Source organism: Strix aluco, chromosome 10 (assembly GCF_031877795.1).
Source record: "Strix aluco isolate bStrAlu1 chromosome 10, bStrAlu1.hap1, whole genome shotgun sequence".
Taxonomy (NCBI): domain Eukaryota; kingdom Metazoa; phylum Chordata; class Aves; order Strigiformes; family Strigidae; genus Strix; species Strix aluco.
In genome coordinates this window covers 25,813,132-25,827,954 of record NC_133940.1, presented here as the reverse complement: position 1 = coordinate 25,827,954, position 14,823 = coordinate 25,813,132, and the positions used below count along the sequence as shown (strand labels likewise).

The 14,823-nt window shown below is 36.9% G+C and overlaps 1 protein-coding gene across 3 annotated transcripts in view; it reads left to right on the top strand.

Moving 5' to 3' along the window:
• DACH2 (dachshund family transcription factor 2) overlaps positions 1-14,823 on the top strand; it is a 308,940-nt gene that overhangs the window by 200,661 nt on the left and 93,456 nt on the right. For all 3 annotated transcript variants that reach the window (XM_074834791.1, XM_074834790.1, XM_074834789.1), the window contains exon 3: positions 6,305-6,436. In XM_074834791.1, coding sequence (XP_074690892.1) covers positions 6,305-6,436 — 132 coding nt within the window. The remainder of the gene's footprint in view (positions 1-6,304; positions 6,437-14,823) is intronic.

The following is a 14,823-nucleotide window of genomic DNA, read 5'->3' as shown; positions in this document are numbered from 1 at the left end:
ATAAATACTGTATAAATACTTCCAAATTTCTTACTCTAAAGATCAATTTTTGCTGTTGTTTGGGGTGCTTTCCTGTTGCAAAATGGGAGAGAGGAACATATTTTTAAAATATGGTTGTAATATCAGACCAACTGGCTGCAGGTAACAGAACAGATGAAAGAAATTCAACTGTTGTAATACATTTCTTGGCTATTGACTACATTTCAGCTTGGCAATGTCAAATGGATGTAGCATGGATTTCAGTCTGGGCTCCAAAGTGTCCTCCCAGGGCCTGGGGTGAATACTCACACAGGTTAGCCCATGATAAAGCTTAGCACTATGGTGCTTACACTGAAATCCCATCCTCTACCTGCAGTGGCCAATTACTCACTAATTTCTTTCCTTACAGTCTCTCAAATGTTTCACCTGGATGGATTATTATGACCTATCTGAAATGGTAGCCAGGGTATCTTTGAACAGCTGTTGAAAACAGAACGTGCGCTAGAGCTAAAACTTTCCTATAGTTTCTAGTTGAGTCAGTTTACAGAAATGGAAAAAAATCTGCAATAAAACTTATGTGTTTGGACCTGTCTCCAAACTGCTCTAACGCTTTGGTCATTTTAATGTTCTTATTCAAGAATTTGGTTTCACTCTCCTTTGTGTTAGTAGCTGGGTTTTACCTACTTTTTTATGACTAAGCGAGGATGATTCACTTCAGCTACAGAGAAACCTCCACTTTCTAATGTGAATATTTAAATTAATTAGCAAATTCTTTCCAGCATTCTGAAAACATAAAGTACGTTATATGTATTTATTTTTATTAATTTCCTTATTGGAAAAAATAGGAAAGCAAGCATATCCTTTTCAGTCTTCCAAGGCCTAATTTATTGGATGTTTCAGAATTGTTTTCACTGTTTGCAATATGGTATCTCATATTAACATTTCATACTACCAGATGTTTCATTATTCCTGTTTTAGCACATCATACTTGACCCATAGCAGATTTGAATGCAAATAACAAACAAGCTGATGCACAATGCTTGACTGTTAGACTGAAATAATATAGCAAGGCTAAACTGGTTTTCATTTTTCCTTTTGAATATTATTAATTGCAATGTGTTGACTGTTAATTTAATTAAACGTTTTGTTTTAATATAAGACCATTCTTCAGTTCACTGACTCACCGTTTCATTTAATTAATTGCAAACCTCAGGATTTGATTACTCATAGTTCTCCTTTAGTTAATTTACTTGTTCACAGTTTTGACAGAAAAGCTTTCAAACTAATATGAAGGAGGGGCACAGTCTAACTAATTAGGGAACTGAAAAAAAGAGCTGTAACTAGAGTACAAGATTAGCAGATAGTCAGGGTCACCTTAAAATGCTCAGAGTCCTTGTATTCACCATCAAAATCCAATTTTCAATGACTGGACATTAGTTAAACATGGAGGATTCAGTTGCACACAAGACACCCTGGGTTCCTCTGTGCAGGAATGAAATTGAGTTTTGGTTTCTTATGTCTCCAGAAGCGTATTTGCTAAGGAGTAAATGGTGATGTTTACTCGAGGCAAGAGACACTGTGCCCTTGTCTCCTGGTGCTCGGGGGAGCGGGTGGGTTCAGCACTGCCTCGGAATGGGGGACCAGCCCTGAGGGGGATACGCTACAAACGACCTTGTGATCTGTGGGCCATGCAGTGAAAATTCTTTTTTTGTTGAAATAATTCCTGAGACTTCACAGAGGAATAATCTTTGGTAGTCTTTTTGTCTGTGTAGGGGATATTTGAGTAAACAATTAACCACTAACTTCAATAGGATGCAGACAAGGGACGGAGAAACCTCTCTGGCCTTCACACCCTCTCAAGTACTTACAGGTACCTTGGCTTTGGGAGCAGAGGATGCATTCAGTGGGTCCAGCCCTCACGGAAGCAGCCAAGCCTCACACTACATTCCTCTGTTCCATCTCCAGCACCCCCCAGGCAGTGGGTCTTCCCCAGAGCAGTGCAGCAAGCCATGTTGAGTAAGCTGAGTATGGCCCTAATTTGGATCAAAAACCTTAATTTGAAAACTTCGGTGCTTAGATATACTTTAACTGTGGCTCAGAATACAGTTGCAGAATTTTACTTCAGTGTAACCTGAGCATAAAGTGTGCTGGTTTGTGTGTCCTTGAAGGGTTATTTCCGGGCTAAATTTGTGTGTTGTACAGCAGAGTTATGCAGACTTGTCAAAGGGAGAGTACACAGTGTCCTGACAAAACCGAAATTACGGAATGAAGATTACTAATGGCAGTTGGTTGTTTTGCCATATGCACGATGCAGGTGTACCTGAGCGCACACCATCACAATCTGTTATGCAATTGTAATCAAGATTCATATAGAGAGAGCTGACCCAGAACATGGCTCTGAGATTTCCGCATTAGCGCTGATGTGACCCTCTTGAAGATCCCTACCAGCTCTTCAAGGAGCCACTGTCTTTCAGCCAACTGGTGGCTTGTGGGCTACTGTTAGCAGGACTAGTTCTGCCAGCCACATGGTTTCTAGCAGTTTTGAAAACAAATCATTGCAACTGTGATGAGACTCATGCTTTTCTGTTGTTGTTGTAAAGGTTGTAAATGTTTGATAATAAGCAGTACATAGTTTATTTCCTGGGTGTTTAGTGATTGATCACAGCTGGCAGAAGATAACTGAAGGAAGAGAAATTTAAAGTGTAAATGGCGAGAAAAAAACCAGAAGCTTTGAAGTATGTAGTCCAGCATGTCGGATTTCCTAGTGATCTTTTTTTTTTTAGGTGAAAGTAGAGGGATAGCTGTATACGTTACAGCAGTTTTCAAGTACATTTTTCAAAGTGAGGTACTCTAAGTGAGATTCTGCTGCTGATAATGATTCATCTGAGAGGATGAAAATGATTCTTCGGTTCTTTGTAGATCTTTAGATAAGTCAGTTGAAGAATAGCCCTCTTTGCCACAGCTAGCCGCAGCTGAGTCAATTACAGAAAGGAGTTTTATTAATAGTTAAATTAAATAGTAGCTTCAGTAATGTTAGCCGCGGCAGTAGCCTTAATTGAAGATTATGCCAATGGGTGATTTGCTGTACGTTTTCTTCCATCATTTCAATCAGTAGCACACCCTTACTGCTGAAACCGTTTGCTTTAACCTTAATTTTATTAGCTTTCAGAAATGCAGAAGGATTAGTACACTGTTTTTAAGTGCCTCATACAGTCAGATTCTGGGGCTATTACTGCTATCACAGTTCAAGTAAGAAATTACATAGACTGGGGAATAAGTGAATAAGAGTATAAAGACTTTGCTGATACCAAGCTTAGAGATAGTGTAGGCTATATCTGCTTCAAGTTTATGCCTGCCTGCTCAGGATCTTCAGGCTGTAGAGCTTTCTACATTAGGACTGTGCTTTAAACTTTTAATGCTGCAGTAGAGTGACTTTGGTGTGGCAGATGGCACAGCATAGATTTCTGATACATCACTGTTTTTTGGCTGTTGTCCTTATGGCAGCTGTGTCTGGTTAGGGAGCTCAGAAATGCCTGACAATAATTACCTTTAATTTCTGCAGGCGGCATCGTGATGATTTTGGGACTGTGTTTATTCTTTTCTGTTTGTTCCTCGGTGCCCTTTCTGCTTTCGTTATGCTTCTGATACAACTGTTCAGTAGTTTTGTGGAGGGGGGGGGGGTGTCTGTTGTTTTTATACAGTGCCCTGGGTAATTTTTTGTCTTGTCTTTTCTCTGAATGTTTTACTAAAGGTCTGAATTTACTTTCCATTTTCTGCTTATCTCCTTATGAATAGTTTCTTTACTCTTGTATATATTTATACTAAGTAAAGTTTTATGACTTACTGTATCAAGAACCTGTATAAATACTGACCCAGATGAAAATATTTCCTGGAACATTGGTTCATCTGTACATATTTGGGTACATCCAAATGACAAAATGTTATAAAAAACCTCCATGTTCAGACTCTTATGTTCTTTGTAACCTTCAAAATAAATGTGAATGCATATGGATTTGAAGTATAAAGTGAAAAGAGAGTAGGCTGTGAGTGGGTACAAGTTCTGAAAATGCTTTAGTGATGGCTGTACCTTAAAACTTAGAATTGGTTGGGATGAGGGGGAAAAGTGCAGGTGTGCAGGTAGGCAGGCAAATCACACAGGTGCCTGGAAATCTTGAAAACAGTAAATTCCTCAGAAGACTTGTGTTGATGCTTGTCTTTTTGAACTTACTGAAAATGATGTGAAATTCACTTAGAGAGCAATCCCACTTCCTTTCGCTAGAAAAAAAGTGGAAAAGTTTATAGACTATTTCATCTTCAGAAAGTGTGTGAACAGTTTTATCCTTGAAGATACATTCTTTGATGGATTAAGTGTGAGTGATGTCAGGCAGAGAATTTGTAAAAACAGGAGTTTAAACATCAGGATTTTATATCTGCTTGATAAAAAACCTGTAGCATTTACAAAAGAACTTTAAAGGGTATTAGAAAAAAAGGTATTTTTAAATAAAAAGTGAGTACTGTTACGGTATAGGTATCTTCTCTATGAAGTGACCTAAAAGATGAGATTATTGAGGATATTTTCTGGTTATATGTTTGTACTTAGTGTATATTAATAATGAAATCAATATAGTATTTCATGTATCAATGACAAAACAGTAAAACAAGTGCCTAATTAGTGTAGGTTATATATGTTAGATATGGCATCAGTGCTGTGGAAGTACAGGAGTGTGTAACTGCAGCTTGGTTTTGCAAATGTTGGGAGGCTCTTAGGCAAGATGGAAGGAGGAGGCCTGAAAAGACGGCTTGTGTAACTCCCATCTCATAATCTGTCATCTCCAATTTACTGATATTAATCAGGAATATCTTTGCTGAAGTTAACCAAATTGCTGTATCCATATGTGATAATACCTCTCCCTCCCCCATGCAGTTGGAGTCTATGGATTGCTTGCTTACTTAAGTCATATTAAAATAATGAGAATGTTTGCGAAGCCTATTAGAAAAGCAGCAGAGCTAATCTAAATGTCAAATTCATAGCAGCTTTTAAAAGAAAGTATCTTAATTTATGGATGTGTGGCAGTATAGGATGTGAAAATTATTAGTTCACTTTAATCAGTATCTAATCTCTCAGTAAGCAGTACTTTCCAGAAACAGCAAATTATTTAATTCTGTTTTGATGTACAATATCTTTGTGAATTGATACAGCATGCACCACTGACAAAAAATCATGGGTTTTTTTGGTAAATGCAATTCAGTGACTTTGTGAAACTATTGCACAGTTACAAGACAGCCAATAGGAAATATTTAGCTTTGCTTTTTAGCAAATGGCAAAAGCAAGTCATACTGTGCTGGGAGTAAACCCATTTAATCCATAACTGAATGAATACACAGTTATACCTGTAGAGACCTTTTGGTTACATGGCCTTATTCCCTGTGTTTTCCTGCAAGATAGATGAACTTCAGATAAGATATTTTCAGTCACATCTTGCCCAGAGTAAAAGTAATTTCATACTCTGTGGAAGAAAATCTGATCTCTGACTTACTGACCAAGTCAAAAGGATAAAATTTTAAAAGTTTACTCTTAAGGATAAAAAAGTATTTGGAATCTAAATAATAATAAAATAATTATGGTAATGATGGTAACCTGTAGCTTGATGCTACTCTATTTCTTCTCTGTTACTATTGGAAATTAATTGGTTTTTAGTAACTTGAAAATCTTCTGCCCCTAGCCCCCCTTAATTCTGTGAGTTTGTGATGGTCTTAATGGCTTCTTAAAGGTGGGATCAAGTTTGTAATACCAATACTGTACTCTTCTAATATTTTCCAGTAGTAATCATGTTAATCCAAACTAACAGACTTCAGAAAAACACAAAATAGTATTTGGATATATAATATAATAGTATGTACAACATTGATTGTTCTGTGTTAATTGGCTTTGAACTGTTGAAATTAAGGAATACTGTATCTTACTAGTGTACTTGGAAATTATGTAGCAGCTAAATAAGTCAACCAGAAAGTGTTCAAAGTGACAAAATAATCAAAGTGATGGGAAATTATATTTAAAAGTATACTATTAAATAAATATTCTTTATGCTATACATGTTAAAAAGAAGAAAAAGAACATGAATGAATTAAAAAAAAACTCCTTAGAATGGTGTACTGAAATAACTTTAAAATAAAGATAGTGTTCAGAATAACATTACATAACTGGACTAAGAATGTGTATTGAATTTATGTGACTTATTCTCACTGAAAGGAATTTTGTTCTTCATGTTTCTCAGTACTGTATGGTACGGTATGATATTATTTTTATTTATTTATATTTTTCCAGGTCTGACAGCAGCTGCCATGGCAGAGGCTATGAAGTTACAGAAAATGAAACTTATGGCAATGAATAGCCTTCATGGAAGCGGAAGTCAAAATGGAACAGAATCAGAAAATGAGGAGCTCAATTCTAATGCAGGTAAGTAATGCGGTGCGTGTGAGCTGCAAGGGAGAACCTGGTTTTGTGCATGGGAAACAAAACCAAAAATCTGTCTCAAATTCTTCTGCTCTTTTATTTTGTAAGCTTTGCTCTGCCAGCGTCAAATCAAAACTACTGCACCTATTCCTCCAGTACTTGCCAGTTTTCCTCCTAACAGACATCTTCATTAGTATTTTGAAAAATACTGGCAAAAGATTGTTTTCATTATGTTAGAACACAGATATTTTAAACTGTTCCCTAAATATATTTGTATTAACAAAAGGCTTCTCTATTGGCAATAATAGAGTGAGTCTAGAGTTTTCCTGTAAATGATGGAAGGTTTCCAAAACGTCAGGTTGTTGGAACTCATAATGAGTTGCACAGTTCACTGGAGAAAGGTAAAGTAGGGAATGCTAAATCACCAACTTTCTGGCTTTTCTGCATTTTGTTCTTCCCTTGAATGGATATTTGCAAACCACAGCTATGAAGGAGAGTTATGACAAATGTTTGTTATGGCCTACCTGGCTGAAATAACCTTGGGTAGATGACACTGACACTGAACACATGTTCAGTCTGTACTACTATAAGCATTGGTGTAAACTTGAACGAAGCTCCCCGAGTCCCAACTCCACAAGAGTAGGGTTCAAAGTTTAAGTTGGAAATGGATCCTTTGAAGAGGATATCTTCTTTGATTATTCTAAGGTCTTTTTCAGATGAATAGAAGAGATTTTTACTTGGATAATGTAGAGAACCTAGAATAAGATTTGTCTCAGAAAGCTTCTAGATACCTATTACAATAAGAGCAGTTTCACTTGAATTCACTTTTTTTGACACAAACAATCGTACCGTGCACTCTTACCACTTTGGAAACCTATGCATCCTTTGTTTCCATTATCAATTCAAGAACAGAGGCATTGTCTAATCCCTCATTGCATTCAGATCTCCCATCGGCATTCACACGTCTCTGAAGTCACACATGCATCTCTAAAGACGAAGCTGCTCTAACAGTTTGCTTGCTTGGATGGGGTGTAGTGTATATGCATTGTACCATCAAAATGGTAATTTATTAGACCAATAAAGCAGCAGCTGGGAGGTCTTAGACTCATTTTCTAAAGGAATAACTTTGAATTCATGACAAATTATGCACAAAGCAGTCTTTCCAAAAGTGGTATTGCCTTTTGCTAATTTTGTGTACTCATCTGTATTGAAGAAATCTGGCTTCTAATTCATGCATTAAACCCTTTCCCAGCTTTCTATTGTGTAGGATATGTATTTCTTATTCACCTCTCAGACCCTAATCAATTAGTGCGTATTGAATTCAGAGGAAAAGCACTGAAAAAGCGTATTTAGTTTGTGTAACTCTTACAGTCTGTATATAGTTCAAAATTAATTATGAAGTTTCACTGAATGCTAAGAAACATGACTGAAGATAGAATTCCTACAGAAAAGCAAGGAAGCTTCATACATAAAAGATGTAGGGTTAGTATTAGGGGTTTTAAAAGCTGCTTTACAGAAGCTTCCTAATTTGAATGTTCATGGTTTCATGTGTTACCTGATACGGCAAAACTGGTATGCTTCATATGGGGAGAAACTACAGTACAGTAATTAATATTATTATTTTAGGTACCTCGCTGACAAGTTTTATGGGGGACTATCATATCAGCCTTTCGACAATACGTCAAGAGTATGCATATTAAATGTGGTTTAGCAATTCAATGAGTTCTACAACTGACTCAATACCAATTTAAATATTTGGAAAAATTCCCACTGACTTTAGCTGAAGTTACAGTGGGGCCCAAGGATAAAGGTATGGTGTCAGTTATGTAAAGATGTCTTCTCAATTCTTTCCTCTTTTCATTGCCTAATTCAGTAAAATTGCCAAGAGCAAATTTACTGGGTCAAGTGCCAATGTTTCTTGCAGACAGAAATAAGTCCTTAACAAAAAGAACTACTACTAATTATATTAAAAATCACAATTTCCCCTCTTCAGTATCTGCAATGGCAGCATTAGGATTATTTTTGTAATGCATGGCTTCTCTCTTTATTGGAGGATCATTTTTTAACGATTTACATTGAGCAGGTACAGCAGGGCGTGTCAAAAAGGAAAACCAAAATGAAAGGAATGTAAAACTTGACTGTACATTTCCCTATACGAAATCACTGAGGAATTACCAAATGCTCCCTACAGAAAACTCATTGGAGACTGAGGTGGGGCATGAAGAGAGTGGGCATTTTGTTTAGAAGTTGATATACATTTTGTAACTTTGATTCACTGTGAAGAGAACACCATGATAATTCTGTGTGCATGAAAGCTTTACCAACTGTTTGTTTTGCTCTAGACTCTTACAGTTTAAATGACTATTAAAAACAAAATGGGGATGTGAAATGAGAAAGAAAATTGAATTTTGAAATTTTTTTTACTAAGAAGAGGTAAAAAGGAACAGAGCAAAGGAGTCAGAAGCCTCATAAGTGAGAAAAACATTTTACTTTAGGAGAGAGACCTACGGTTTCTTTGATTTGAGGTTGTGTTTAATAGCTTCTGTAATGGCTGCAACATGACTCTGCATCTAGATTTCAGCATGAGTAACAACCTGTTCGTGTTTCATTTAGCTCCAAATGAGAAATTCTGTCTTTTATTGTTTTAGGAAATTAGTCTGTGTACTATTGCTCCTGGAACTTTATAATTAATCACTAAAGGTTATGGCTGTGGAGAGTTTGTGGGAAATAGATGTCTGAATGATTATAATTGTAGCTGTCAAATCAGAAATATAGTTATACAGAGCAGAGGACCTTTTGCTTCCTTTGATTTTATGGTTTTTTTCTTTTTACTGTAACAAAGACTTGAAGGGTTGCAGTTTTACTTAAAAAAACAACTAGAGAGATTGTTGTATTTTTACCTCAGTGTTACACATTAACTTCCTTTGGTGAACATAAGATACAACGCCACTAAATATTTCACATTAGGATGTGTCCCTTCCTCCTCATTCCATAGTCTGACAGATGAGTGGAATAGTCTCTTCTGCTGTTTGTTTTGAATTAAAAATGTAATTGATCAGTGTTAAGTCCTGAACTTTATTGCCAGATTTTTTGGAAGTGTGTCATTATGTAGCGGCCATTAGTATAGTAAAAAAGTGTTGAGGTTGTCTTGTCATATTCATTTCAATCCCCATCTGTATCTGTTGAAGTTAGTATGAAATAATTCTGGATTTGCTTCTTTAGTAATGCCTAGAATGTCACTTCTGTAGTATCTTTGTGTGTGTGCACCTATGACGATGGAAATTTTTCAAGAATTTCTCTATCTGAATCCAAAATTCATGCTACCAACTTAAAATCTGAACTCTTAACTCTAGGGATCACTGACTATAATTCCTCAGATATTATATTGTCCTCTAGGAAATTAGAGGTGTGGAATTGAATCTTATAACTGTGTCTAAGGAAGTGGGGAGTAAATGTGCCACTTCTTTTCCCGCTTCTAGTCCAGCTGGTATGCTTTTGCCGTCAGGTCCTATCTACCTCCTTTTTGTGATATTACAGTAATCTCAGTAATGGTGGAGTTTAGTACTGGAATATTCTAAATAACTTATTAAAAAAAAATGCTGTAAGAGACAATACTGAAACTGTGAAAAAAAATGTACCAAAACCCAAGTATTACATGAATTTTTTAATTGAAGTAATGCATTAGTTCACATTGCTGTGAAGAATGTCGTTACACATTTGAACATTAATGTCCTCCTTCCACTCTCTGCAGAAGAAAAAGAGATTTTTTGCACCTTCCTACTCATCATATGAAGTGTTGAAGCAAACTTCTTAGGCAGTTGAAAATCTCATATTTAATCTGGCACTATAGGTTCTCTGGCCCCACAGTCCAGCCGATCTCTGCTAGCTGTTCCTGTGGCTTGGTGTCTGTCTCCATCTTCTTGTAGGATCTGGGAAAAAAAGGTTGAATTTAGAGAACCGTGTAGTTGGGGACATAGGTGTCTGGAAGTGGGAGAAATTCATCTCTCTGGAATCTCAAATTCCTGGTGGCCATAAGTCTTTCATAATCCTATTCCTCCTTCTTGGCTACTCCATGTGAGTCCTTGGAGATGAGACGGTTTGTTGACAGCAGTCAGTGCACACATCTGAGGATTGCCAGGAGTTCAGAGGGTTGCCATAGCTAAGGCAAGTCATGCTGTGAGGCATGACTGATAATACGTGCCAGGAGTGATACGGCCTTTCATATTCCACTTTGGAAAATGAGTAAGATCAAGAGTGTGAAGCTGGCAGCTGAAGCCAGGTATGCTGGATGCATGTGCAGATCTCTCAAAGCCCAGCCACGTAATCGATTTTGTTGTTCTATAGAAATAAGATAAACAAACCAAAACCTCTCTGGTTGCACAAAAGTGTTTCTAAAGATCATCTGTTTCATCATCATGCAATACTAAAATTAGGTGAAGTGTATTCTGGAAATTAGCATATAATTGCCTAGGGAAATTTGAAAGTTATTTGAAATCAGAGCTTTTTTTTTTTTTTTAATAACATGGCAGCAGGTAATTTGTGCAAGTATGTGATAGAACTGGAACCTGAAGGATAGATTGCAAAATACAGTATTGGTGATATTACTTGAACATCCTTTAAGCTGCATAAGCAAAGAAGGATCAGTGCATAGCAATCCGTGACAGTACCCGTTTGTACAAAACCTCAGTGCAAAGACTAAAGCAGTTGTTTCCTTCTGTTGGCTTTTGGAGTTAGCATGCATGATTTAATAAATGTGTTTTGCTTTCCCAAGAGAGATATCAAACAGTACTAAGTGTTTCAGTGGTATTTCCTTAGGAAGTCAAAATGTTATTCTGTATGTAGAGTCTTGTTGCTGAATTTCCAGACAAGGAGCTAAGTTAGGCAGAAAAGAAAGGAAAAACACCCTAGCTTTTAGCATATGAGGATCAGAGGAAAAGCTCTATATAGAAGAAAAAAAAAAAAAGAGTGTTATCTTTTTATCCTTTTTTCCCTTCAGTACCTGCCATGCAGTTTTCTCATAAATGCAAACATCCTTCACAATCTGTTTAAAAAACCACAAATACATCACTCAGAGGAATATTTAAGGAACCATCAGGAGGGAAAAAACTCATTGGTTTAATGGAATGCTGTCAAGGAAAATCAGCATCACAAACGACACAGGGGCAGAATTGATACTTTTGCACTGACATGTTAAAAGAAAATCCCATGCATTATTTAGAAAACCCAGAAATCTGTCAGCTGTATGATTGCCGAGTTAGCAGAAGCAGGAGGATGCTGCTCAAGTTGAAAAGAAACGCGTAGGCACAGATCCATATTGTAACCTTTCATGTTCTCCACCCACCATGAATACCCAGCTATTACACGGTCAGCATTTTTTAGTTTTTCTCTTTTAAAATTTTCAAGTGCTTGAAAAGTCAAAAGAGGTAGGTCTTTTATTCTAAAAAGCAGGATGCCGAGGCTGTTATTTTATTGTAAGAGTAAAAATGACAAGACCAGAGAACAGATTTTTTTAATCCTTGAGTGCCGTGCAGACTTCATGAAGTCATTTTTCCTGTTGTTAAAGCAAGTATTTTTGTTACATGAGCAGAGAGTTATTGTTTCAAAGATGATAATTTTATTTAACGTACACAAAACATTCATGCCATTATAAAAATATAACCAGTCAAAACTACTATTAATATTTTTAGAATCAATTGAAGAGCTAGTGAAGCATACATTTAATTTTCTTTAATTGTTCTTTTGCCAGGAGGACTATATACAGTCTTGAAGTAAGAGAGAATTTAGTATGTTTTATTTTCTGTGCTGTCCATCCAAAAACTAGTCTTGTTGGACTCTGGCTCTAACAGATCTATTAAAACATTTCTTCCTAAAAATTGAGACATCTGTGCTGTTTCTTCAGACGTGTACCTGCGCTGGTCGTGGTGAGTGTGAGGATACTTGCTTTTCATGCTGGAAGTTGAGAGTAGCATGCGGTGGCTATGTGGACCTTCCTGTTCACCAAGTTGTGAAGTGCAGTTTGCTGCTAGTTCGCAGCCATCGAACACAAATGGATTGAGCACTGGGATAGGTGGGATAGATGGAAAAGATGACGGTTTTGATACGCGTTTTTTCCTCAGCATGCTCCTGATGTTGTACTGTGATGTGGTACAACACATGTTACACAGCTGATGGGAACAGGCTGGGAGATAGGCAGTGATGGTCAGAGTTATGCAGAGACACCACTTAAAAGATCTCCTGGAGATCAGGAATGAGTTCAGAGCACTTCACGGCTCCTGTTCAGCCCGTCAGTCTGGGATGGGGGTTCTCTGGGGGAGATTGGACGCTGCATAGGACTGGGCCATGTTACAGCGTGCATCTGAAAAAAAAAAAAAAACAAAACCAAACTACTGAGCCCCTGGACAAGACATTGGTTCTTCAGGAATGACAGCGCAGAGGCGAGAGAGCGGCGTGCTGAAGTCTGGTGTGCGAATGAGGCTCCTCTAGGTAATGATGAAGGCATGTATGGCCCCATAGGTGACCAGCTGTGAGGACATGCTCTGCGTAAGAGTGCTTATCCCAAGGCCATAACACCTGAAGAAGATTCACGTAGTGATAAAATTCAGAGGCTTTCAGGATGCACTTCCATACATAGGTTTGGAGGTGTGGTTTCTTGGAAGTTTCTTGAACCCAGTTGCAAGTGATGTCCAAGAAATAGTAAGCTTTCTTTTTGGTGAAAATGGAGTGGGGGAGCTAAAACATTCATGTAACACTGAGGCTTTAAAAAGCTTTATCCATTGCTGCTTGTCAGAAAATGTCTGTGGTTGTTGTATGTTACAGAGCAATGAATTCCCTGCAGATAATTTAAGTGAGGCCTTCCTGGAGCCAGCGACTGATAATTCGGGAGGAAAAGGTTGATGTGTTGTTTTCTTTTTTAAGATACAGCTCCTCAAACATTAGCTGGGAAGTGATAAGTTCTTTTTTCAGTTCAGTTGTACCTTGCTTGTATTCTGCTCTATTCCCTTCTGTTTCTTCCTAATGGTGATGGCTTTCATGGGCCCTCTCAATTATCCTAAGAACCCAGTCTCTGTGTGTGAAGCTGGGAAGCAAGATGCACATATATCTATTTCTTTGGAGAGTGAATGTCAGTGGATAGATTATGCTGTGTTGCCTCACCACTGGGCAGGATTCAATACCAAGGGTTTTAGCATGCTTTAGTGAACTACAGTTTCAGTGGAGTGCAGAAGTGAATTTGTTTCTTATCTGCAAACTATGTTAAGGTCCCATTTTAGACAGATTCTTAAGCAGTTACCTATTGAATACATGTGAGTACTTTAACTGTCTTTTAAAAAAAGTATTTTTATTCATTTAAATATAAGCATAAATACTTTATAATGTCTATGATTCACACATAAATATTGACTCATCAGCTAATATTTACATACTTGGATTGACTGACACCCAACTCACAAATATGAAGTAGCTCTGGCTGTAGTTTTAAAACTAATAAAGGAAATACATCTTTGGACAACTTCTGAAAATTAAATTCTCTGTGCTTTTCTCAGTAACTCTGAGGCATCTCTGAGAGAAATTTCTGTTTCAGGTTTTTGATGCTTATATATGATGAAATTAATTGATGTTTGTATAACATCATATGCTAATGTAAACTATTTTAAAGGTCAGGCAAATGTAGGTATTATAGAGACTTCTTTTTAGAAAAGTTCTTACTAAATGTCTAAGCTCTGGTTTGTGTGAATGTTTTTAGGGTATATTTTAAATGGATTCATGACAATTAGATGCTGCTAAATGTTTATGAATGAAGAATATATATTCTTGTAAATTTATATTTCAACAGTTAAACATGCCACAATCTGCTTCCTCAGTATATTTTGGCTGTTATCTTATTTGAAGTCAAAGAACTGCTGTTCCTTTTTTGTAGAGCATAAAGTACATTTTTTTCATAAGACAGAATTCCTTACAATGCTCTCTAACTTTTTTTGGAATAAATTTAATCTAGAAAATCAAGATTCATATCTATTAAAAAAACCCCCTTCTAACGCCAATTAAAATACCTCCGGGTGCACACAGCGTAATCATAAACAACCTCTCTAGATTCTTGCCATATCTACTATCAGAACTAAGTGCAGCAAAAGATAAACTAATGACAAAATGCAAATGGTATGGCTAAACTGCTTAGAATTGAGAGCTTTCACATGTCTGTCACCTTTCAGATCCTTTACAAATTTATAGTCTCAGAGTGCAGAGGTCTAAATCTTCAAAGCTTGAAAAACAGAGGTGCAGCATGAACTAATCTTCATTTTTTCCCCTATCTTCTTACAGCAGCACTAATGGAAATGTATTTTGTTTAATGACTCTGAAATCCTGTTTGTAATTAGATGTGGGAATTGGTCTTA